Source organism: Saimiri boliviensis, chromosome X (genome assembly GCF_048565385.1).
Source record: "Saimiri boliviensis isolate mSaiBol1 chromosome X, mSaiBol1.pri, whole genome shotgun sequence".
Classification (NCBI taxonomy): Eukaryota; Metazoa; Chordata; class Mammalia; order Primates; family Cebidae; genus Saimiri; species Saimiri boliviensis.
In genome coordinates, this window is record NC_133470.1 from 122,001,181 (window position 1) to 122,027,272 (window position 26,092).

The 26,092-nt window shown below is 40.5% G+C and overlaps 1 protein-coding gene across 8 annotated transcripts in view; it reads left to right on the forward strand.

The window, feature by feature from the left end:
- Positions 1–26,092, forward strand: part of AMOT (angiomotin) — a 66,458-nt gene that overhangs the window by 34,898 nt on the left and 5,468 nt on the right. For all 8 annotated transcript variants that reach the window (XM_039464097.2, XM_039464099.2, XM_010346321.3 and 5 more), the window contains 5 exons: positions 3,454–3,599; positions 14,404–14,553; positions 15,620–15,810; positions 24,210–24,332; positions 25,439–25,671. In XM_039464097.2, the coding sequence (XP_039320031.1) occupies positions 3,454–3,599; positions 14,404–14,553; positions 15,620–15,810; positions 24,210–24,332; positions 25,439–25,671 (843 nt within the window). The remainder of the gene's footprint in view (positions 1–3,453; positions 3,600–14,403; positions 14,554–15,619; positions 15,811–24,209; positions 24,333–25,438; positions 25,672–26,092) is intronic.

The following is a 26,092-nucleotide window of genomic DNA, read 5'->3' on the forward strand; positions in this document are numbered from 1 at the left end:
CTTCCTTGTATGGTTGTTCTGAGGATTAAGTTAGTACAATACCTGGTATGCAATATGTATTCAACAAATGTTCCTTTCTTTCCAAATGCAAAGTCAGAGTGGGAAGGAAGGTGAGGCTGCCCTATTGACGTTTCTTCTAAAACTTAAGGTTTAAGTCTCCAGAAGAAGGACCCTTAACTTTCAAAAAAATCAAAACTACTTGTTTGAGTTTCTGGTGTGAGGTCTGCCTTAGTTAAGAGGAAGAGGAAAGACATGGAACATAACTACATTTGTCATGGTCCCCTGTAGTTATAATGATTTGAATCAGAAACATGGAGTTGCTAATTTTAAAGCTCAGGTGAGTCTCAACCTTCTCATTCTAAAAATTAGTGTACAAAATTTGTTGTATCACAGTGAAAAGTTTTGAAGCTACAGATTGTCATTATTAATCATAGTGATGATGATCATTATCTGCTTTATGTAGTAAGTTCCTTTGGTGTTTGGTTTGCTTTCTAACATTTCTTTCAAATTTCTAAATCTACTATCTCATTTGATCCTTACAAATATTGTGAGGTTAAATAAGATGGTATTGTTACCTCTTTTTTACTATCTAGCATTGTTGATTCTTTCTTAACATTTCTATCTTTCTGCTTATACTATTGAACTGATCTTGCATATCATCTACTTTTTTCATTAGAGCCCTTAGCATATGAATCATACTTGTTTTAAATTCCCAGTCTGTTAATTCCAGCATCCCTGCCTTATCTCGGAGTCTGGTTCTGATGCTTGCCTTGACTTTTCGAGCTGTATATTTTACCTTTTTCTATGGCTTTTAGGTTTTTTATTTGTGTATGTGTGTGAAATGGCAGACCTGATGCATAGGTTAAAAGGCACTGTGGTAAAGAGGCCTTTCAGGAGTGATGGTAAAATTTGGGGGAAAGGGAAGTGCTCTAGACCTATGATTAGGTCTAAGTCTTTTAGTGAGCCTGTGCTTCCAGATGTCACAAGTGCATCTCAGTTTTTTTTTTTTTGTTTGTTTGTTTGTTTGTTTGTTTTCACCCCTTTAGGTGATGCAGGATCACTAGAGAGGGCTTCAGCTAGGTATTTTCCTTCTTTCATGTGGAAGGCCAGAGCAGACTGGAGTTGAATGTTTCCTTTCCCCTGGGTCAGTTAGGCTCTGGAAACAAACAAGCAAACAAAAACCCCCAAACTCATAGATTGGGTTCTGGTTAGTTTCTCTTGGGGTCAGGCCTTGTTAAGAACAGAATGCTTTGGCATATTTCATAATGGTTCCTTTTTCCCTCCCCCTGCTGGAAGCACAAGGGGTCCATTTCACTAACAGACATCTACAACTAGGACCAAGCAATGAAATCTTTAAGTGATCATTTGGGAGGAGTGAGAATTACCTCATTGGAATTCAATGATAATCACTTCAGGTATAATATTCTGATATTCTCATTAGCTGTGGGTACTGGAACAAGGTACGGCCAGTCACTGGAAGAGGGCAGATTGAGATAAGAACCGTATATGGACCAAAGTTTAAAATCTGTTTAGCGACTACTTATAAATCTGTATTAACTTATGCAAATGCTAGCCTGTGATCATGTTCCTTCATTCTCCTAAAAATTATAGTTTTGGCCACTGTCTCATACTGGTGCTTTCTTCCTCTATTTTTCTTATATCCATCCATAGATATTTATTAAATCCTCATTATATAGGCACTGCTCAACTGAGCTTTCTTTAAAACCCCACTAAGCTCTTCCATTCTGAGGTCATAGATTATATCTGTATACACATATACACATACATGCAAGTATATATATACACATATACACATATTTTTATATATATGCAAGTATATATATATATACACACACACACATGTTTTGTATATATGTATGCATACACATATATAAATGTGTGTGTTTAAGCAAACAAGCATATTGGATTACTTTTTTTTTTTTTTTTTTTTTTTTTTTTTTGAGACGGAGTTTCGCTCTTGTTACCCAGGCTGGAGTGCAATGGCGCGATCTCGGCTCACCGCAACCTCTGCCTCCTGGGTTCAGGCAATTCTCCTGCCTCAGTCTCCTGAGTAGCTGGGATTACAGGCACGCGCCACCATGCCCGGCTAATGTTTTGTATTTTTAGTAGAGACGGGGTTTCACCATGTTGACCAGGATGGTCTCGATCTCTCGACCTCGTGATCCACCCGCCTCGGCCTCCCAAAGTGCTGGGATTACAGGCTTGAGCCACCGCGCCCGGCCTTTTTTTCTTTTTCTTTCTTTTTTTTTTTTTTGGATTACTTTTTTTTTAAAAAATCTGAACTTTCAAACTCTAATAGACTTAAAGGTAGAAAGGGAGATTCGCAAATAGAGGATGTTTTTTCAGGTGAAATGGCTGCCTTAAGTGCTCTGATCCTGATGTTTTCCATCTACATTTGCCCTGTTCTTTCCAGTGCTCCCTCCACACCTATCCTATCCTACCGGAGACGGAGTAGGATCAAAGCATAGCATGGCTTCCAGTTTTACTGTATTATCTTTTAAAAGACATTGGATTCCCAAAGGAAGCAGATGCTGAGATAAAGTGGATTGGGTTAGGTTTTCCCTGGAGAGGACATGTTGTCTAGCAGACTTGATCTCAGTTACACAGTAATGTTAGTGTGTGAAGGGTGGGCTTGAACTTTTATCCATTTTATGAAATGTCATTTTTAGCTCCCTTTAATGTACTGTCATGAAGAAACAATGGGGAAAATGTTTTGAGCTCAATTGCTCTTTTGCCAGTGTAAGACAATTCAGAAGAAATAAAATTGAGGGGATGAGCCTACCTTTTCTTCTGAGGTAGGGGTATGTGTGTGTATTCTTCTTTGTGTAATGCCTAATACTTTTTGAGACACGTTACATCTGTTTTCTCATTGCTTCTGCTCAACAGCCATTAACTTATTAAGTGACTTTTCTGAATTTCTTTTTTTTTTTTTTTTTTTTTTTTTTTTTTTTTTTTTTTTGAGACGGAGTTTCGCTCTTGTTACCCAGGCTGGAGTGCAATGGCACAATCTCGGCTCACCGCAACCTCCGCCTCCTGGGTTCAAGCAATTCTCCTGCCTCAGCCTCCTGAGTAGCTGGGATTACAGGCACGTGCCACCATGCCCAGCGAATTTTTTGCATTTTTAGTAGAGACGGGGTTTCACCATATTGACCAGGATGGTCTCGATCCCTCGACCTCGTGATCCACCCGCCTCGGCCTCCCAAAGTGCTGGGATTACAGGCTTGAGCCACCGCGCCCGGCCGACTTTTCTGAATTTCAACAGCAATTTAGTGGTAGAGCCAGTGATAGAATCCAGATCTTAGATATACTGGTTCTTCAGCTGTACACCAAAACAGTAGGCTGTCTAGTAAAGGGTATGATGTGTCAGTTTTGCTCAGGTAAGGCTTTGAGCCAGCTCCAGGCTGGCAGTGTTAATGTTTAATGTCCTGACAGATAAAGAAAGCCAGCGTGAGAAGGAGAAGCTGGAAGCAGAGCTGGCCACTGCCCGTTCTACCAATGAGGACCAAAGACGACACATCGAAATCCGAGACCAGGCCCTGAGTAATGCCCAGGCCAAGGTGGTAAAGCTGGAAGAAGAGGTATGGCTTCCTCAGGTAGCATGAGCCGGGGGATGGGAGAGCTGGGAAATCAGGGACACTGGGTTCCACATTGTGGTGAATTGGCAGCTGCATATAATCCCCAGTAGGGAGGGGCCATCTGATGATCCTAGTTCCCATTGTGATGATGTTTGATTTCTTTACTCTTCTTGGTAAATTCTTTTCTTTTGCTCCAAAATGGGAAATCAGCAGGGTCAAGAAGCAATTTCCATTTGTTCATTCATATAATAAGCTAACTGCCCCCATACTCCAAGCTCTTACTATATACCTAGCCCTACCTTAAGCCTATGACAGATATACAAATAGATATAGATGTATAGATGTTTATGTATAGATGTGTATTTTAATTTCTACCCTTAAAGGTATTTTAAAACTTTATAAAACTAGAAAATAGTTCTAGGTAGCTTAGAGTACTCTAAAGATTTTAAAATCTGAACAGTCCTTGTCTACCCAAGCTTAGTGGGAACTCAGTTCCTTCTCAGGTCAGAAATGATTCTTGCTGTCCATATCTTTTGCTGTTGGACTGACTTGGCAGATTACTTTTGAATAGAAGCAATCTTGGCAGGTCTGAGGCAGGATGGGACCCAGGGATAGTTTGAAGTTTATGTCAGAAAAAATGCACTGTCCAAAAGCTGTGCTGTGGTTCTCAGAGGCTACTTCTAGAAAATAGCTCTGTAGAGGAATGGACTTGTCAGTTATTTGTGTGCAGAGATGAAGCCTTCCCTGGACAAATGCAAGGGCCCCCCCAAACTATTAAGCATATGATTAATGTGTATCTAATTAGGCTTGACATAGATGCTATTTGATTGCAAAACTAAACTGTATTCATGTGAAATAGAGGGAAATTTGCTACTGGCTTGTCATTAATTCATCTTGGATGTCAGTTGTTATTGCAGTGGGTGGGTTACTAACTCTTTTTTTTTTTTTTTTTTTTTTTTTTTTTTTTTTTTTGAGACGGAGTTTCGCTCTTGTTACCCAGGCTGGAGTGCAATGGCGCGATCTCGGCTCACCGCAACCTCCACCTCCTGGGTTCAGGCAATTCTCCTGCTTCAGCCTCCTGAGTAGCTGGGATTACAGGCACGCGCCACCATGCCCAGCTAATTTTTTGTATTTTTAGTAGAGACAGGGTTTCACCATGTTGACCAGGATGGTCTTGATCTCTTGACCTCGTGATCGACCTGCTTCGGCCTCCCAAAGTGCTGGGATTATAGGCGTGAGCCACCGCGTCCGGCGGGTACTAACTCTTAGATGTTTTGCCCTTCAAGGGATGGATGTGTTCCAGCAAAAATTGAAGCTAAAGTGTAACTTGGTAAAGAAAATGTTATATCTCAGAGACACCTATTCTGAAATTCGAATTGTTTTAAGGGAAAAAATAGCCTCCATCATAACAAGATGAAAAATGTATAGATTTGAAACAAAAGAAAATTATTAGCATTTAAATAGTATTCTGGCTATTGTATATGATGTATTTTTCCTGCCTTCATTCATTGCCTGCTTCCTCTCCCTCAGTAAGAATAGGTCTAGTTCCTGGAGATTTCCCAACTTATCAATTTCCTCTCATTTCTTTTTTTGATATTAAAATGCTTGTTGGAGTTGAGCTGTAAATTCACACTTTACCAGTAGGTAGTGCCATGTAATTCATATTTCTTAGCCTGACTTGCTAAAATATCCGTAGTATAAAATCAGGTTAATGTCTTGCTTTATCAGTTGTCTACATCAGAACTATGCTAAATTGCTTAACAGAATATAAGGAAGACTTGTATTTACCTGATATCTAGATTTAAGGAGCTTAACGCGTCCTTTTGCTTCACCTCATATGTTTCTTTCCCTCACATTTTTGCGAGGACATTCCAGAGAAAATTATAGGATGGGGTAAGACTGGAATTTTTTAGAGATGGGCAAACTAAGAGACCTGCTGAGAAGAAGTAACTTGCTGGTGGTCACATGGCCATCTTGGATAGAGCCAGAAATAAAACTGGTATCTCATGACTCTTCATTCCCTAAACCCTGCTGCCTTTCTCCCTGTCTGAATCATCCTTTGGTTCACCTCCCAAAAGGAAAATGTGGGTGCTTGTTCAGATTTAGTAACCTCTGCCTCTTTTAAGTTTTTAAAAAATTGCTTCACTCGTTAGGCCTTTCTTTTCAACAGACTATGAGAAACTTGTCCAGATGGCTTCAAGATTAGGGTGTACAGAGAGTCCTGCTACCCCTCCAGGAAGGGTGCTCAGCCAGTTGGAGATAAATAGGGACAGAGTGTCTGCAACCATTTTTCTTTGCAACATCTGAGGGCACAGTGGTTACTGGTTGTTTGAAAATAATGAAAATAATACATGTGTTGGGAGAAAATGTTCATCTCTAGTTCCCACTGTGCAGCCCTCGCTGAAAAGGTTGCCTGAAATATATTTCTGGCTTCAGACTTCTGAGGCTTTTCTGGGCATTAGTCCTGGAGATTTTTAGCAGTTTTCCAGGGGCCCTCCCCAAATTATGTAGCTTTACAATATAAAGAAGTTCTAAAAATTGAGCTGGGATTGAATGATGGCATCTATCTCAAATGAGCTCATCAATTATTATTAAGTTTTTAGTCCTTATCCAATTTGTGCTTTCACATGGAGTCTAATCATTAGGAAATTCTGACTTGCTCTTGTTAAAGGAGGTGAAACCTTTGACTGGGAGACCATGTTTACCTCCTTCTACCCAGCGGAATCTCAGAGGCCATGTAATAATGTCTTCAGACTTTCAAGCCGGCTCACTTCTAGCACATATAAAGGCTTGGAAGACCACATTTCAGAGAAAATCAACTGGTTCTTATTTCCCTTTTTGTTTTAGCAGCCTCTCAGAGCTGGATTTGCCCCTGGGTGCTGTTTGTCATGTCTCCTCTATACTGTTCAAAGAAAAACATTCCTTTTCCATATTATCCTTAAATATAGGAATTGCTAATTATAGTTTTGCTTTTCTGCTGTGACTCGATGTTCATTAGGTTTTGCTCTTTGGGGGCTGAAATTTCAGTTTGGAACATCAGGGAGGTATTTGAGGTAAACAGGTAGTTCTGGAACAGATCTAGGAAGGAGTCTTCACTGTGATTGCTTCACAAAATCATTGAACATTCTAAACCAAGAAGGATATTCATGAATGGAAGAGTTATCCTTCTGTCTGTTGGAAATGGCTCAAGTAAGGCTGCGTTTGAAGGTGGATGGGTATGTTAGATGACCTGCCTATGTTCCATATAAACAGATAATGTAGTGATGGCTTACAAATGGCATCATGAACTTTCCTTTATTCTCAGGCCTTAGAAGTTCTTCCAAGAAAAACCTCTCTAGCGTACTTAGCAAATCAAAATTAGAGACACTTTCTCAGATTAGACCTTTTGTCAGGAGACTATTTTTATCAGCTTTCTAAGAACAAGGTCACTCAGGTAACTACTTCTCATTGCATCAAGGTGGTCAGAGAAAGGTTATGACTAATGGCCAGAGGACCCTTGCATTTATTTATGTCTTTCTCTTTACAAAGATCTCATTTAGATGCTTTTCCTGAAATTCATTCCTTCTTGCTAATCCCATAAAGTCTCTTGCCTGAGGTTTTCTACAATCAGTGTGCTCTAAACTCTACATGGAAATGTTGCCTCAGGTTTACAAAGACCGTTCTCCCTCCTGCAATCACAGCTTCCATTTGCCCCCAAGTTCAGTGAATTATTTCATGGATCTCACTCTGCTGACATCCAGGGAGGTATCTTGCTGGAGAGGGGATAGCACTGTAATTATAAATCAGACCTGTTTTCTTGGTAAGTCACTCTGATCCAAACCTTGAACCAGCGTGTACCCTGTGTTCCTATTGCAGCGGCAGCAGAACGAGGTAAATGGTGCCTTTCCATCCTTGCCCTTATCTTTCGGGACACGTAGGTCCTATTGAAGTGAAGGCTCATTAAACTCCAAGTCAAAAGAGCTCTGTGTCCTACAGCAACCATGGTATTCTCCCATTCAAAGAGAGCCTCCCCACCCCCTACCAATTTGACCTCTCTGGAGAGTTTCAACGGATGCCTGGCATATCCTCTCACAAGGCTCAAGGCAGCCCAGGCTTCTGGCTGGCTGTTGTCTTATGATGATCCGGAGTGGAAGCGGCTTGGGTAATTGTTTCAGAGATGGTGGGAAAAAGGCCTTGGCAAGATCAAAGAGGGAAGATGCTGCGGGTGGGCTGCTTACTGAGCTGAGTGCACAGGAAGGGAGAGTGTGGAATGTGAGAGGGCTGGCAGAGAGAGCCAGTAAGCCTTGTTCTTTGGCTTTCAGCTAAAATGAAAGCCATAGAGATTCAACAAGAAGGGGCCCAAATGTTAACCTTTTCTGAACTGTAGTGGCTAGTGATGATTTAGATGTCACATTGATAGCTAGTATTGGAGAACCCAGTGCGTTTTCTAGAGTCCTGTCGCCATTCTACTCAGTTCTCTAAAACTGAATTCATACTGTTTTACTTTATTTCCACCATTGTTCTTGAGGGCTAATATTTTCCTTTCTTTCTAGATCCCCTTCTACTTACTTGATATACATAATTTTCTGCTACCACACCTGTCCACAAACTATCATAACCAATTTCCTCCTTCCCTGGTATTAGAGGAAGATGTCATAGACATAGATATTTATATGTCTAATACTCTAAAATAATTTTCAAACAACAATAGGATTTTATTGGTGAAGGTAAATCTTACCCAGTGATTACAATGGATTATAGATTTGGATGGAAGATCCAAGGATATGAATTATGTGTGCATTTAGAGTATTGATAGGATACAGGTAAAATACATATCCACCCAGGAATCTTCCAAGGTGTTCTGCTGGTGCATTACTGATTTATTTGAAGGGCATTTCATCTAAGGATGACATTCTTCTTATTTATCTCAGTGTATTTGCTTTTCTTTTTCCTTTCTTTTCTTTCTTTTTTTTTTTTAAGATGGAGTCTCACTTTGTTACCCAGGCTGGAGAGCAGTGGCATGATCTCAGCTCACTGCAACCTCTGCCTCCTGGGTTCCAGTGAGTCTCTTGCTTCAGCCTCCCAAGTAACTCGGACTGCAATCATGTGCCACCATGCCCGGCTAATTTTTTGTATTTAGTAGAGACAGGGTTTCACCATGTTGGCCAGGCTGGTCTCAAACTCCAGACTTCAAGTGATCTACCCTCCTCGGCCTCCCAAGTGCTGGGGTTACAGGTATGAGCCACCGCACCTGGCCGAATTTACTTTTAAGTAGGCGTTTTTCTACTCAATGTGTTAAAAGAAAGAAATTATGTCTACCCCCAAATAGAGATGGAGTGACCTCTTTGAGCTCAGTTCTTTCAGTCTTTCCTGTGATTTCGGCTTTCAAAATTCCTAAATTGGAAGCCTTGTGGATTTCTCTTTAGTCTTCTTTACAACATGAGCTCTGTTACTGAGGTAGCAAGTTTTTAGAGGTGGTTGTTTTACTTTTCAATTCTTTTAATATCTACAGTGGACCACAGCCTACTGGCAAGGGACAGAGGCAGCTTGCTAATACCAGGGTAGTGTTACCAAATTGCTTCAGCATGAACCCTTACTTGGATCCAGTGGCTCCTGGGTAAGACTAAATCATATCAAACTAAAATCAGGCTCATGGAGCAACATATAACCAGTGGTATGAAGGAGAATAGCAATAAAAGTACACTTCAGTTGTGAAATTTGTATAATAATGTTTGCAGTTGTGGACGATAGAAGGGAAGAGGAAAATTAAACAATGAAGGCAATGGACTTAGTTTTGTATTTTTAGCCTTAATGTCTTTTAGCCAATGGAGTGTTTGTATATATTGGTGGTCATCCAGCTAGTATTAATAGTCTGTCCTTTCTGCGTACTGATCTGTATTTTCTTGTTTATATTTTTCAAACATTAAAAATATTTATAGATATATTAGTATATCCCCCAAAGAACCTTGCAAGTGTTACCCTTATTTGACAGATTAAGAAATTAAAGTACAGACAGATTAGGTGATATAGTCAATGATAAATTTAGAAGAAAACCCAGATCTCTTAAATCTAAAACATTTTAACCCTGTTCTTTGTCCACCAGTGAATAAATGGGTAGCTAGCTAAATTATTAAGTCACTTCCTTGAAAATGGCTAAGACTAATGGGGCTCTAGAAGTAATTTTGTATATAGCCATCCTTTAAAAAATAAGTTTGAAAGACACCCACAGTTGTTGGAAGGAGGAAAGAGATGCCATCACGTGGTATTCATTTGCAGGGATCAGATTTTACTGAGTCAGAAGGGGGTTAAGAGATCTGCCAAATTCTTGGGAACTGGTTCAAAATATTACAGAAGTGTAATGGAAAATCACATGATTGATTGAGCTCAAGAGTATTTGCCTTATGCCTCAATAGATTGCCTTCCCACTGTTCTTCCTCCCAATTTTATGATTTCCCTTTAAATACTTATCTCTGAGTAGGAATGATATGAAACTCTTATCTTGACTGGGCCAAACAAAGTAAATACATTTATGAGATATGTGTTTGTTGTTTGTATATTTGCAGTGTTGTAGATAAGCTATACTGTGCTCATTTTTGTTCTTGAATGTAACAGTTATTTTATATTAACTGTTCACCAAAAATATAGTGATCAGTAAACTAGAACTAGAACTTAAGAGCGATACCAAGGAAAATAGAAGGGCTCTGCCCTTAAGTGGCCTATGGATATTGCCTTTCATTTGAGGAAATAACTTTGTCTTGTTTCCCACTACATCCCTCCTGCTCTCATATGTAGAATAGGGCCTGATGCATAAGAAGCATTCAGTAAATATCTATTGAATGAATGAATGAATCCATACATGAATAAAATCTTTGAAAAATGACTATTAATAAAGGACACAGGATGAGAAGCTATAGAGTAAAGCAGCAGTCAGGATTAGGTAAGATTATTCAAGGAAGAACTCTTGTAGAGTTTAGTGATTTTGGTGAGAAGGGATGAAGAAATGATCAGACCAATATGAAGTTTGAGTATTTGCATGGTACACCTGGTAGAATTTTGAGGTAGTAGAAGCCTAAATTGATAAGGGCATTTTTAAGAGCCATATCTAGGCTGAACAGGGGAGAGTGTGACAGTAGACTGGGTGGTGAACATAAAAGCATCAAGTGGTTTGAGATATGGATGAGACAGAGAAGCAGTTCTGGTCTAAAGGAGAGAGGGGAGGTAGGTGTAAAAGTGCCTTGGATATAATAGACAGATAACAGACAACAAAAGTGAGCATGAATACAACACACACAAAGCTCTGGCAATTGTTTTTTTCAAATGAAATTTTAAACAGAACCCTAATATGTAAAGCTCATAAAAGAGGAGCCATCTGATATAACCCACCCACCATAGTGACCCCTCAAGCAACTGCACCAAATACTAGGACTCTGCAACACCACTTGAAAACCTCTTCCAGGGGGTTGCCAACTGTTTCTCTAAAGGACCATATAGTAAATATTTTGGGGTTTGTGGGCCATGCAGTTTTAGTTGCAACTTCAACTGCTCGACTCTGCCATTGTAGCTATAAAGCAGCTCTAGACAAAATCAAGGGACATGGCTGGATTTGGACTGCTGCCGGCCATTTTGGTTCACTGACTTCTGAAACCCCCCTCATTTTTTTTAAACAAATGAGGTCTCTGTAGCTGAGACTAGAAAGCAAGTTGCTGTTAATAGCAGAGCTAGGACTAGAACCCAAGCCTCCTGATTGTCACCTTGTTCCTTTACCTTTCATTGTGTTGTTAGATAGATATTTCTGATATGTATTATCTGTGTGTGTCTCACACACACATACACAAACACAGAAAGAGGGAAGGAGAGAGAACGAAAGAGAAAGAGAGATAGAGAGAAAGACAATTACTTCTGCCTAAGGGTCTTTAGTTAAATAGTACCTTTGATCTTAGGTAAGATATTTCTTTCTCCTAAAGCAGAGGTACCTTGCAAATCATGTCATTTGGAGAGAAATATGGTATCCTTGCAGCTACTCAATAGTTGCTTCTTACTGTATTTCCAATGAACAACTTGCTATCCAAAGATATTTGTAGCATAAAAATATTTGAGGCCTAGTGTTACATGTCTTTCTGTGGGAAATTGGCTATATTTGTGTTGTTTTAATTAGATACTGATGTGATCATCAGAGTTACTGAGAGAATGATAGCCATGTCAAGGATGTCTGGAGCAAGTGTTCAAAGTTGAGAGGATTGGAATGTGTATAACTTGGTATTAACTTTTTCTCCAAAAAAAAGAACAAACAACCCAGAGTACTTTCTGTACCATACACTCTACTAAGCACTTAATGCATCATCTCATTTGATCCGTATAAAGATACATCATGATTTGTCATGACCAAGGTAAAAGAGAAGCACATAATGTCCAAGATAGTAGTGGAGTTAATAAAGCAAATAGGTCGTTGTTCCTTTTTACATGTAGATAAGATCAAGAAAATGTAGAGAGTGTAACTTAGAAGATGGCTGCCTTTGCTGATTGCATCTCTAGGATCTTGCACTGATCACATGTAAGAGTTGTCTTTTTCTACCCTAACTTATCTAGAGAGTAAGCATTTACTAGGTGATTGTGATGCTTATGGGTAAGTTGCACATTTTCTCCTTTTAAGTGAGGTGGGAGAACAATGCCATGTATAGTGGTCCTGCTACCTCATGGAAAATCATCCCAGTAGCAAATCAAAATGAGATATTTTCTGGCCTCCTTTGTGGAATTTATCTGACCTGCATGCCTATCTTCAGCCAACTCAGAGAACTCCCTGGACCTTTATTGCATTTCCCTTCCAGAGAGTTGGCTCGGTGACTTCTGTTGTGGGGGTGCTTTTGCTATGATATTTAGATACTTAGGTTTCCTTTCTCAAGAAATCCATGTGGTTCTGGATTGCTTATTTTTCAGTTTTCTGAGCTTGCATTGCAGTAGTTTACCACCAAGGCAAGAACTACTTGCTATCTAGGTTTAATTGCCTTTAAGTATAACTGCTGTAAGCCTTAGTAATTATAGCTAACATTCTCTGCTTTAACATTGCTCTGCTCCCTTAGGGTTTTCAGAGCAATTCACAAATAAATGCATTCAGCTTTAAATTGCTCATGAGGATTATAAGACCCAAAAGGTAAAGGATAGAGGATGTTTGTTTCCTTCTCTCCAATTATTCAAAGCTTGGCAAATAGGAAGGCAGAGGCAAAAGTTTCTGTTGCTCTAGTTAGTGTTGTTATAAATAGTCACAAATCCCAGGGAAGAAAGGTTTAAAGTTATTGAGATAAAGATGGTATGATGGTGTTTTGTTTGTTTTATTTCTAGGAAAAGTTCTAATGGATAAAAACATCTAAGCTTTGAATTCACCTCCAGTGGTTTACAAGGCTAGATTGAGGCTTGGAATGAAAGGAGGTGTCAAGAAAGTACAACAAAAGTCAAAAAGTTTTTGTTTTCCAGTCACCTAGGCAAGGCATACTACAGATTTGGTAGGAAAATACAAGATAGGATTCCTTCCACTTAAAGATTAGCAATTTTAATTTGAGTAGAGGGGCATTATAAGGCAAGGAGGGTTTTCCCACCAGTACATGCTAATACTGTATGACTGGAAGTTCTAGCAAGTAGTGATTTGGACTCATTACCATGAAGGTTTCTGCAATGAGGGAGTCAGATTGGTTCTGCCAACTGGGCCCCCAGCTAAGTGGCTGTTGGGCAGTGCTGGTAGGGTGTGTAACTTCTTATGTTACAGTTATCTACCTAGGTAACTTAAGAGCTTGGGAATTTGTTGAAAAGTCAGAATCTGATTCCTGAGTTTCTTTTTGACTAGGTTATCAATAACATTTTTACATTTTAATCTGAAGAATGAAGGTATCCCTAATATCAACTTCCATCAGAAGGAGAATGGCAGATGTGCCCCACTTGGCAGAATTTCTGCTTTGGAAACAGCTGAGTTGATTTATTCACATTGAGGGTACCCCACAAGTATTATGAGAAGCATAATCTGCTTATTTATTAACAAGGTGGGAAGCCTGCATTTTCCCCTGTCTTCTGGGTAATGAGAGTATACATCTTCTTTAAGAGCTCTGAGATGTTTCTCATTATTTTATCTGCATACAGCCAACCTTTTGCTTGTAAGCTTCAAGGTTACAAAGAACTCACACTCTTATTCCCTGCCTGCTTTTACATTTGTTTTTGGATATGGCTTATAGGCTTGAAAAGAGGAATAATTATGTTTGACTCATTTAGTTTCACTTTTGCCTCACTAGTTTTAGGCTTTCTGGATCTTTTAAGATTCCAGAATAAAATTTAAGAGACTATAGCCCAGGATTTCCAATTCAGGCTCATCAAGTAGCAATCACAAATAACCTAAAGAACTAGCAAGGCAGTACTAGGGAATGTGAAGGCTAAAGACTTTTGAACAATCACACAACACCTTTACTTTTGAGAAGCAGAAACTTTCCAGAAGAGCAGTGGTGGGTTATATGGGGTGATTACTAGGACCAAAGACTTCAAAAAAGATAATTCTGACCTTCTTTGATCTTCAACAGTTGACCACCCTTTTACTCCCACTTGGAGAACAGACAGCTACATTTAAGGGGGGTGGGCTTCCTTTCCATACCAAAGCAAACCTTTCTTTCTGGAGATCCCCCCTTTTAAAGCGTTTGCCTACTGCAATAACCAAAATAAGATAAACCATCCCCAGAAATATTCCATATAAGAAGAGATCTAAACACAAGGCTGGATTTGGGGGATACATAATTGACCCTGTTGCTTGCTCTTTTTCCTTTCATCTTGCAAATTATCCAACGTGGATTTCTAGCTGAAAAAGAAGCAAGTGTACGTTGACAAGGTGGAGAAGATGCAGCAGGCCCTTGTACAACTCCAGGCAGCATGTGAAAAACGTGAGCAGCTAGAACACCGTCTCCGGACACGACTAGAGAGAGAACTGGAATCCCTGAGAATTCAGCAGGTATGGATAACTTAAAGGAAGAAAGGAAAAAAAAAAAAAAAAAGCAATAAAATGGTGTTATTTCTGGTTGATTATTTTTCAGTTGACATTTGACGTGAAAACTGAAAGTATACGTTCACTCATCTTTACATTTTTCTGCCCCACCTAATCTTACTCCAGAGCGCCTCCCAATTGTGAATACAAAGTCTGTTTCCTTAGCTTCCTATCTCAGAAATATCCTTTAAGCCTATGATCTTGCACCTTTTATTTTTACATGAACTCCAGGAACAGTAGACTTTGTGAGAAGTAGAGCTGCTATGCAAATACATGCCTTGATGTTGTAGAACTAGAAATGGTCATCTGGCCATACCACTCTTCAGTTTTAGATGCTTGAAAATCAAGACTAAGAAAAATTTGCAGGAATCATCAATGACAACCACAACAAGGTATGGGCAAGATAGGAACTAAATCTTAGATTTTTTTTTTTCTTGAAACGGAGTCTTGCTCTGTTGCCTAGGTTGGAGAGCAATGACATGATCCCGGCTCACTGCAACCTCCACCTTCCAGGTTCAAGCCATTCTCCTGCCTCAGCCTTCTGAGTAGCTGTGATTACAGGCATGCATCACCACACTGGCTAACATTTTGTATTTTTAGTAGAAATGGGGATTCACCATGTTGACCAAGCTGGTCTTGAACTCCTGACCTCAGGTAACCTGCCCACCTTGGCCTCCCAAAGTGCTGGGATTACAGGTGTGAGCCACCGTGCCTGGCCAGATTTTTAAATTCCCATTTATGTTGTGTGCTATGCTGGAAGGCAGGCATTGCAGTTTTCAGCCCATTAATCTACTTTCTGAGTAACATGACAATTTGATATGGCAGACCCCTTTCCTGGCCAAGGGAATCTCACATTCAAGCCCATGATAGGAAGTCCTGTGGCCTTAGGAGGAGATCTGAATTTCCCTGGCTTCTTTCTGAATCAGAGTTGAAACAAAAGTAGGCCGGGCAGTAATCCTTTCCAAGAATAGGGGCTCAGACACCATGGTTCTTCTCTCACTAACTTGAGGGGTCTCTGCATGTGCCCCAACAGCGTCAGGGCAGCTGTCAGCCCACCAGCGTTTCAGAATACAGTGCTGCTGCACTGATGGAGCTCCTTCGGGAGAAAGAGGAGAGGATTCTGGCTCTGGAAGCTGATATGACAAAGTGGGAGCAGAAGTATTTGGAGGAGAATGTGATGAGACATTTCGCTCTGGATGCTGCTGCAACTGTGGCTGCTCAGAGGTAAGTAGTTAGCTTGTGGGGCATGAGTGGGAAGAACAGAAAGGTCACTGATGCATAGATTTCTCCAGTGTTTTATTTTCTTTAATATTCCTGGTCCCCCCCGCCCCCCGCCACCAACTGCTGCCTAAGTGTGTGTGTTTTTTTGTTTGTTTGTTTGTTTTTGTTTTTTTTTTTTTCTTTTTAATCTGATTATGCAGGAACTGAACGGCTGTGGAGACAGAGGGTCAGGGATTTGAACATAAAAGTTGCTTTATAAACTTACTAGAATCATAGTTCAGCTTTCCTCAGGGCCAGAATAATTGCAGATGGGATCAGCTGAACATTTGAACCCCTCCTTCCCCAGAGCCACAGATTCTTCCAGCCACCTATGCAGGCTGTTTAGCTCCAGGACTAGAGTGAAAGCCCCTCCAGAGAACCTGCCACTCAGAAACTAAATGCCACTCAGTAGTGGTTGCTGTCATTTGATAGCTCTGGCTTGTCCAAGGTATGTCAAAGGCTGTGCTGAACTTGAACCCATCCCTGCCCTTTGGGAAGGTCAGTATTTGAATGCCACATTCTCTGTGTGTATGAGCTCATCACGTGTGAACAGTCACATTCCATCTTGTAAGGGAGAGAAAGTGGCGGGAGGATTTTTTTTTTTCCTTCTTCTTTGTTCCCCTTTTCAAATTATAAAAGTTGATTATTGGCCTTTGGAGGAAATCGTTGCTCTTACCCCATGTGTCTATCTTGCTGCTGCCCATATCATCAACTGGGGTAAAAAGAAAGGAAGAAAAGACAGAGAAAAAGAAACAACAGAAACTAAATTCAAGTCAGGTGATGACTAGGGTTGTGGTGATACCAGAGCCTTAGTCTGGAATTGGGTATCAAAGGAAGGCAACAGCATATTGCACCCAGATAGGTCTCTATCCAGAAAGTTATTAAAACCACAGTGTTATTTTCAACAATGTCCTAAACATGGTAAACTAGCAGACTCTGGAAGTGCTTGCCAGACTTTGGGTTGGGGTATGTGTGTGGAGGGGGCAGTGGATACATTTATTTTTGAGTCCTTCTCATGCCAAATCAGAGGTGGGGAGGTTCAATGCTTAAGAGCTGAGCCGGTGCTTTATAAGCCCACTCCAGTTCTTTAGAAAGACAAGTCTCTCTAATGTGATCTGCTTGTCTTCAGATACCATCCATGCTTCAAATGGATGGAAGCTGCCTATGGCTTGATTTTGAGGTCCTCATGGGCTTAAGCTTGCCTGGCCTTGTTTCCTAAGCAAGGCATACTCAATACATGCTAGAGTGCACAGAAGTCACAGCTCTGCCAGAAGGTCGTCTTGAAGTTTGTAGGCAGGTTAGAACCAGAATCCAATGTAATTTTACCTGCTAGCTCCCAAGGAAACAGCTGCATGCAGCACTTGTTCAGAGGTTATGTAAGAAACTCTGACGCTGAAAAAACATCGTTACTATTGAGAGGTGTAAAGATACGACAGGGTAATTTTAATCACCTTTACGCAGAAGCTTAGAAACATACAGGTCCCGAGAGTGTGCAGTGTGAGAAAATACTGGAAAGTTAGGGTTCATGGTGCTGACTTCAGCATAGATTCCAGGTCAAAATGCAGGAGAGCTAGGGGGTTGCCACTGGAGGGCTTGTATAAAGAAACTCCCTTCCTTCCTTCCTCCTTTGAAAGCTTTGTGTATTTGGGTAAACCCCTTTCAGATGCATTTTCAGAATCTGTTGGCTCCCATAAGGTAGATTTAATTTAAATTGAATTTCTTTCAATCATCAGGTAGGAAGTTTTCATCTGATCACTGGTTTTGGCAAAATTTGCATGCCTGTCACTTAGTAGGATAAAACACAGCCTGTTCCCACCTAGAAAGAACACATTCTGGTAGTTCCACAGGTGAACATTCCAGATCAGGACAGTGTGTCTTTCTGGCATGCTACTAATCCAACCCACAGGAGACACTGAGAGAGAGATTGTATTGAAATTTCTGTAACATAAGTGAATTGGCTTAGGTGATTTCTCCAGACCTTCCTATTTCTAGGATTATATTATTTTTCCAATGATAGTGCTTCTTTTGCTCTACCATGGAGTTTGGTTTTCTTTTCCTCTTTCCTTTCAAGTAAGATTTTATATTTGGGAGGTAATATTCAGAAAACTTTGTTTCAAAACCCATGGGTTCGTCTGCCTTTTTTCCCCAATGTTTCTTTTCATTCCCTTTGTCTGCTTGTTTTCCTCTTCTTTCTGTCAATCTTAAATGTAGCTATTGACCAAGGTTCTGCCTTTTGATCCTTTCCATGGTAAAAGTTTTATATTTTCTTTTCTTTCAAAGTAATTTTTAAGTGTCTAGGATATTGGCTACTGTTGGAAAATGCTCAAATGTATTTGAATAAGGAAGGAAGGAATGAAAAAAGAAAAAGGGAAGGAAGGAGAAAGAAGGATCTGAAAACAGGAAGGAAACAATTTCTGAATGTATAAATTATATCCTTAAATCTGGTGCCACATTTTAAATGATCTGCTTGGTTTCTGTATATTCTACCAGGATCTCAAACTTAATATATTCCAAACCTAATAGCTCATCGGTGAATGACAGATTTCACAATTAGGATATCTTGAATGGGTGGTATCAATGGTAGTTGGAGAAGACAAATTTTTTCAATTATGATATTGATTACATATTAAAAAAATCACTTGTTTTAAGTGTATGGTCGGATGAATGTTGGTGATTGTATACAGTTGTGTAAGCACCACCACAGTTAACATACAGGACCTGTTCTAAAGTGTTCTTGTGCCCCTTGAATTTGATCACTTTCTCCCATGCTTGACTCCAGGCAATGACTAGTCTGTTATTTTGTCATAAAATTATAATTTTCTTGTCTAGAATGTCATATAAAAGGAACCATATTGCATCTACTCTACTTGTTTGACATATTGCACTCAACACAATGATTTTGAGACCCATCCAAGTTGATGCTGCTTAGTGTTCCACAGGGTCGATGTACCACAGCTTATTTATGTATATTTGGATAAATGCATATTTGGATTGTTTCCAGTTTTTGGTAATTATGAATAATAAAATATAGATTATAATATAAGAATAGGCAAGGGTCTTTTCTTCAGGTGATAAGTCATATTAGGTGGTCTATTTATACCCCTTCCAACACTTTGATATAATTATGTACCTCTTGGCTGGGTGTGGTGGCTCACACCTGTAATCACAGCACTTTGGGAGGCCAACGTGGGCGGATCACAAGGTCAAGAGATGGAGACCATCCTGGTGAAATCCCGTCTCTACTGAAAATACAAAAATTAGCTGGGCGTGGTAGTGTATGCCTATAATCCCAGCTACTTGGGAGGCTGAGGCAGGAGAATTGCTTGAACCCGAGAGCAGGCAGTTGCAGTGAGCCAAGATCACATCATGGCACTCCAGCCTGGTGACAGAGCGAGACTCTGTCTCAAAAAAAAAAAAAAAAAAAAAAAAAAAAAAGAATAGGCAAATGTCTTTTCTCAGGTGGTAAGTCATATTAGGTAGTCCGTTTATACCCCTTCTAACACTTTGATATTATGATGCACCTCTTGTCAAAGGGAAAGGTGTTGATGTGATGATTTCAGACACCATCGGGGTGTGAAAACCTAGGTTTTTGGCTTTAAAAGAGTCCAGGAAGAGGCATTTTGATGCATATGGAAAGTGCTGGCATTGCCCTTTATCCTGAGATGCATCTTAGCCCTCAGATACAGCAACTCCTTAAGGTTGGTCACTTATATGTTTAGGTGAATTTTACTTATGTTAAGAGGGCCGAGGGAGTGGGGGAGAGAGAAAGAGAGAGTAAATTGAAGATACTTTGGCATATCTCAAATGAGTATTTGATCCTTAAAATATTTATTTTGTTCAAAGGCATAACAGGCAACTTATTTCTTTTATTTTAGTTAGGTAATTTGCCCAAGATCACACACAGCTACCAAATGGCAGAAGAACTAGGATTTAAATCTATGTTTTGGACACCTTAGCTGCTATAACTCTGCTGCTTCCTAGAAATGGCATAGCTCAAAGACGGTAAAGTAGGGATTATTAGCTGTTCAGTAAGAGACGAATTGAGGCTAATTATTTAGTTACTTGGAAATATTATAAATAATCACAATAATATGGCCTCAATTAAGGCTCCACATTATTTTGTCCCTAGGGAGTCCTCTCTAGATGCTTAATATAGATGAGGGGAAATTACTACCGAGTAGGAGTCCCTGTTCATTCGCACAAAAACCAATCTGGCAATGCAGATTTCTAGTTTCAGCTCATAAACAATGAATTTATTTCTGAAGAACAGCAAAAGGATGACAGGATAACATACCCAATCAACCATGTAATTTTTATCAGCTTGCATTTACTGAATTAGGTTGTTGCTTTTCTCAGAATGTGCAATGTTTCATGTTTATTTTGAGCAAAAGTAAATTCTGGCAAGGAGGAAGTAAAGAAAGGGGAAGTAGAAGGTAGAAGCTGTTCACACACATCATGCATGTCTCCCTATTCCCTCTTTGTCGGCATTTCTCAATTTCCTTCCTCTGCTTTCTTCTCATCCTACCGTCTGTCTTAGTTATATTGTTCTCTGCTCTGGCTTCTCAGTAATAATAGCAATAACTGTAATAATAACTCTGATATCTCTAAGATTAAAGTTAGAATTTCCAACAGCTTCTTAGATATTGGCATATGGAAATTCTTAAGTCACCTTCACTCTAGTGTACCTCAAATCAAAACCCATTACAGTGCTTTCCAAAAAGCCCTCCTCAGTTGCCTTTCACAGCAAACAGCATTTCATCTTTCCTAGGCATTTGAGTTAGAAATAACAAAGTTGTCGTTCATTCTTACACCTCCCTAACTCCCACGTTGATATTGTCTCCAGGTTGGATCAGTTCTGCTTCCTACAGCCTATTTTCATTTCCCTTGCCACTTCGCTGGTGCGTAGTTTCATAATCTGTTGCTGGGATTATTACAATCACCTTGCCGACTGGTCTGCCTGATTCCAGTGTTTTACTTCTCTTATCTCTCTGTCACATTTCTACGAGAGATAAGGCCATCTTCCTAAGGCATAGCTCAGATCATTTTATTCCCTTGGAAAGCTCTAATAATTTTCACTGCCTATTGGAATAAAGTCCAAACTCACTTCTGTACTAGTTAATTATTTACTTTTTTGTCTTCCCTTGTAAGTTTCCTACAGTCGAGGACTAGTTTTATCCACGTTTCTCCCTTCTCCAGCCTCCCAGGAACTTCAAACACAGTGCTCCACTTACGTAGACTTCACATATTAAATAAACAAAAGGATGCTGCTAATAGGAAAAGATGGGCTTGAAGTTTGAAAGGCCACTAGGTGTTTTAATTAGGAGGTAATTGGTGACATGCTAGAAAGCAGTTTGAGCAATGTAATGGTATAATTTTTTTTGTCAGAGAAAAGAAGGAGAAAGATGACAAACTGTTTACTTAAGAACTTGAGATGGAGGATGTCAAAAATCAGGAATATGCAGTTTGGAGTTTGCAGGTTTTGTTTTCAGATTGTAGCCCAGCATTAGCCCAGCATCTCTCCTGATGTTCTTAAAGATCGTCTTGTAGTATTGGAAGGTAGCAGGTCAAGCTGCTTGTTCATATACTGTGCTTGTTTGCTTTTGCCTAAGCCATTGGCCTAGTAGCCCTAGTCTTCTAGAAGGAAGATTGATGCTGAGGGCTGCCCTGGCAGCCCTGTTGGAATTCACTAAGTGCCCCACATTTTCAGGCTCCATTCCTGAGGAGTTCACAGTGTCCATATCAATTAGCTGGCAGGGCTCTGAGTCCCCAAAATGGTCTTTTATGCAATGAAAGTGGCAGCAGGCCAGCACTAGTTCCCCCAGTGACAAACCGTATGCTCAGTTCCCCAGTGTCCGTAGACACCATGCACTTTTCAACAGTCCTGGCTCTAAAGCTCCACCATCACATTGGAATTCTGCAGTACATGAATTGCTTCCAGGATTTTACCAAAAGCTGGAATTCTTTCAAGTCAGAATCTCTTGCAATCTCTGTATGTTTGTCTCCTTCCATCTATCCACCTATGTGATTCATTTTCTCTCTCTCTCCTACCTCCCTCTTTCCCTCTTTCTCTCTATTTTCCACCTCCCTCTTTCCCTCCTTTTCTCTTTCTTTTAGAGACAGGGTTCTTGCTGTGTCACCCAGGCTGGAGTACATTGGCAGAATCATAACTGACTGCAGCCTTGAACTCTTGCACTTAAGCAATCCTTTTTCCTCAGCCTCCCAAGTTATGTGGTCTCTCTTAATAATAGCTTTGTTGAGTGCTTTTATGGTGCCTGACACTGTTTTTACATGCATAATTTTATTTTATCCTCTATAAGATGAAGTTACAATTATTGTTCCCACTTGGCTTATGAAGCAGCATGCTTAGAGCAGGTAACTGACATTCAGAGGTCATAAAGCTTGTTAGGGGCAGAGATTTCTTAGAGAAGCTGAAACATGCTGAGTTGTTTATAGTCAGAGCCTGTGCTCTCAAGCAGTATGTGAATGCTGCTTCCTCTTGGATACTCAGTAGGATTACAAGCAAGTGAATTGCACTAGAGAAAGTATAGAATGCTGAGATGGTAAAATATTTTGAATTTAGCAAATGATGAAAGCCACTGTATTCTTTCCCCTTCTTGTTCTCCAGTTATTTCATCATTCCCATAAATGGTTTTAATTTTGCATATAAGGTACAAGTATTTTGGGGAACAGTAATCTTATAGAGGCTCACCAAAATCCCTCAGCCTTAATAGCAACTTTCTGCTTCTTTCTCTTGCTAATTCATCCCCATCTGTACTGGTCATAATCTTGAAGCTAAGAGAACGTAGCTGCCAACAGAAAATATGCCTTGAGCTCTCCTGCAGATCCCCATTCTCTTAGGTAGTATAATGAAGCAGTGCCAGTTCATTGTTTTCTCTGCCTATTGTCTGATTTCCTTTAAGACCAATATAATTACACCAGTATTCTCCCTTATCCTAATACCCCCCTACACACACACACACACACACACACACACATTTTTTCTTATTAATTGGTCTTTGAGTTAATGGCCTGAGACACTTTCAGATGGAACATGATGGTCCTTTATGCAGTTAGAACTCTGGCAAGAGAACAGTCACTTTGTTGGGGTAGACCCATTGATTTGGTGCTAGAATGTTTCAGATGTAGATTAGATAGGAATCGGGTGGTACTGACTCAAAGGCCCCGTTTATTAGCTCACATGCCTTACCTGATCATAGCTGATGTGTCTGTTTGTTTCTAGTACTCAGGTGTATTTACCAATGTTCATCTGTAGCAATAAGCTATTTAGTATACCCTCTTACTTTCTTGAAAGTCTAACCGGTCCCCCTTCATGACTTTCATGAGAATAAAATGGAAGTGTATATATATGTATTCCTCTTTTTTTTTTTTTTTTTTTTTTGAGACAGCTTCTCCCTCTGTCACCTAGGCTACAGTGCAGTGTCTCAATCTTAGCTCACTACAACCTCTGCCTCCCGGGTTCAAGTGATTCTCCTGCCTCAGTCTCCCAAGTAGCTGGGATTACAGGTGTGTGACACCATGCCTGGCTAATTTTTGCATTTTTAGTAGAGACAGGGTTTCTCCATGTTGGCCAGGCTGGTCTCGAACTCCTGACCTCAGGTGATCCACCTGCCTCAGCCTTCCAAATTGTTGGGATTACAGATGTGAGCCACCACACCTGGCCCAATATATACATGTTCCTATTGCTTGCCCATGATCTAAAAACTTGAGGGGGTAGCTGGGCGTGGTGGCTTACGCCTGTAATCTCAGCACTTTGGGAGGCTGAGGTGGCAGATCACAAAGTCAGGAGACCAGGACCATCCCAGCTAACACAATGAAACCCTGTCTCTACTAAAAATACAAAAAAAAAAAAAAAATTAGTTGGGTGTGGTAGCATGCACCTGTAGTCCCAGCTACTTGGTAGGCTGAGGCAGGAGAATTAATTGCTTGAACCCAGGAGGCGGAGGTTGCAGTGAGCTGAGATCATGCCACTGCACTCTAGCCTGGGAAACAGAGCAAGACTCCATCTCAAAAAAAAAAAAAAAAAAAAAAAAAACTTGAAGGGGTTATGTGCCAGAAGGTTTTGGGATAATATCTGTTCAGTTCTGAAGGCAAGCCTGTGCATCTCAGAGAATTCCTCGCTGACTTTTGCAGCCACTTCTATACTAATAACGTCTTCTACCCTGAATGCTGAACTGTCCTATTTTGGAGGCTCTTAACTAGTTAGTCCCTCAGAAACCATCTGTTCCAAATGAGATTGATTTCAGCTTAGGACTTTGCAGAAAAGCCTCCCTTGACTTAGAAGAACGATAACATTCATTGATCTTGCTATGCTGCCATCTCATCACTTCCATTTTCCTCCCCAGGGACACAACAGTCATCAGTCACTCTCCTAACACCAGCTATGACACAGCTCTAGAAGCTCGCATCCAGAAAGAGGAGGAAGAAATCTTGATGGCCAATAAGCGTTGCCTTGACATGGAGGGCAGGTAAAATATTGTTTTGGACTCTGAGGAATCTGAATAATTGGTACAGAGACCAGATAGGATCTTTATTCACAACTAGGAAACCTGATCATGCAGCCTCCCCACTCCACCATCACCCCTGCCAGCCTGTCACTTAAAGGTGTGAGATGTGATGACCTTTACCTTGATAATCTCCATTAAACATGGAATTCCAGGTAGGGTTGCTGTCCCCTTGGCCTTCCTAATTGCTTTTCCTTTGCCCTCTGCCTGAGCTGAATTGTTGGCATTTGCACGATGGGGTATTCTTTCTAGCACTGCACTGGAACCCTCTGATACAGCAGATTGCTTAATAAAAGGGTAAAGGAACATCCACTCAGCCAGGCACAATGGCTCATACCTGTAATCCCAGCGCTTTGGAAGGCAAGGTGGGCCGATCACGTGAGGTCAGGAGTTCAAGACCGACTGGCTGATATGGTGAAACCCTGTCTTTACTAAAAATACAAAAATTAGCCAGATGTCTTGGCAGGTACCTGTAGTCCCAGTTACTCGGGAGGCTGAGACAGGAAAATTGCTTGAACCTGGGAAGTAGAGATTGCAGTGAGTCGAGACTGTACCATTGCATTCCAGCCTGGGTGACAGAGCAAGACTCTGTCTCAAAAAAAAAAAAAAAAAAAAAAAAAGAACATCTACTCAAAGTGGGAGGTAGGACAGCTGATTCCTTTTATAAACTCATGATCACTTACTTATTACCTGAAGATTGTCGCTCACTCATAGAAGATCTCATCTTCTTACTGAGTACATTATTTCCATTGACTCAGATTCTTCACTACAGCACCCCCCAGTACATCAGTTCATTCTCTCATATTCAGCCTTTTTTTCCACCAGTACTTTATTGTGACTTACTAAATTTTACGCAACAGCTCCTGGATGCTCTGCTGTATCCATTTGGGTGTGCAGAGAAACATGATTTTAAAATTGTAGCACACTATCCCTTGTCTTCCAACTCAGAACTAACTAGTCAACCTTTAGTCGAAAAGATAATGGGAGATCCATATAGTCATGTAATCAGTTAGACCAAAATGTAGAGATAGCAACAAGGTCTTTATATGTTCTTTGTCTTTGGCTCCTAGGATTAAGACCCTCCATGCCCAGATTATTGAGAAGGATGCCATGATCAAAGTACTCCAGCAGCGTTCCCGAAAGGAGCCGAGCAAGACAGAGCAGCTGTCATGCATGAGGCCAGCGAAGTCTCTGATGTCCATTTCCAATGCTGGATCAGGCTTGCTCTCCCACTCATCCACCCTGACTGGCACCCCCATCATGGAAGAAAAGCGAGACGACAGGAGCTGGAAGGGGAGCCTAGGTAATGACTGTAAAAAAGGAATATTATAGTCACGTGTTCAAAGAGAGCCCTGAGATAAATGCCCATGCTTAAGGAAAAGGGATGATGGTACAGGTTCTAGAGAGGAAGGGGTACCAGGACTTTGGGGTGTTTTTCCTCCTGAGCCCCTAGTTCTACATTCTGGAGCTCCTCCACACTTTGATGTCTCATGGTGAGAATGCTGATTGAGGCCAAGTCCTAGAGGACAAGATTTTTGAGTTACGTTTTGCTGTGAAGGAATATAACTCTGATTTCCTCTAAAACATTCTCAGATTTGGCCTTTGCCATGTGGCACCTTCATCTTTCTCCAAAGCCCATGTGGCGTTTGTGTCATTCAAAATTCCCAATTCTAGCATTTCCATGTTCCTTCCTGCCCTATAATAGGAGGACCCCAAATTTTAGT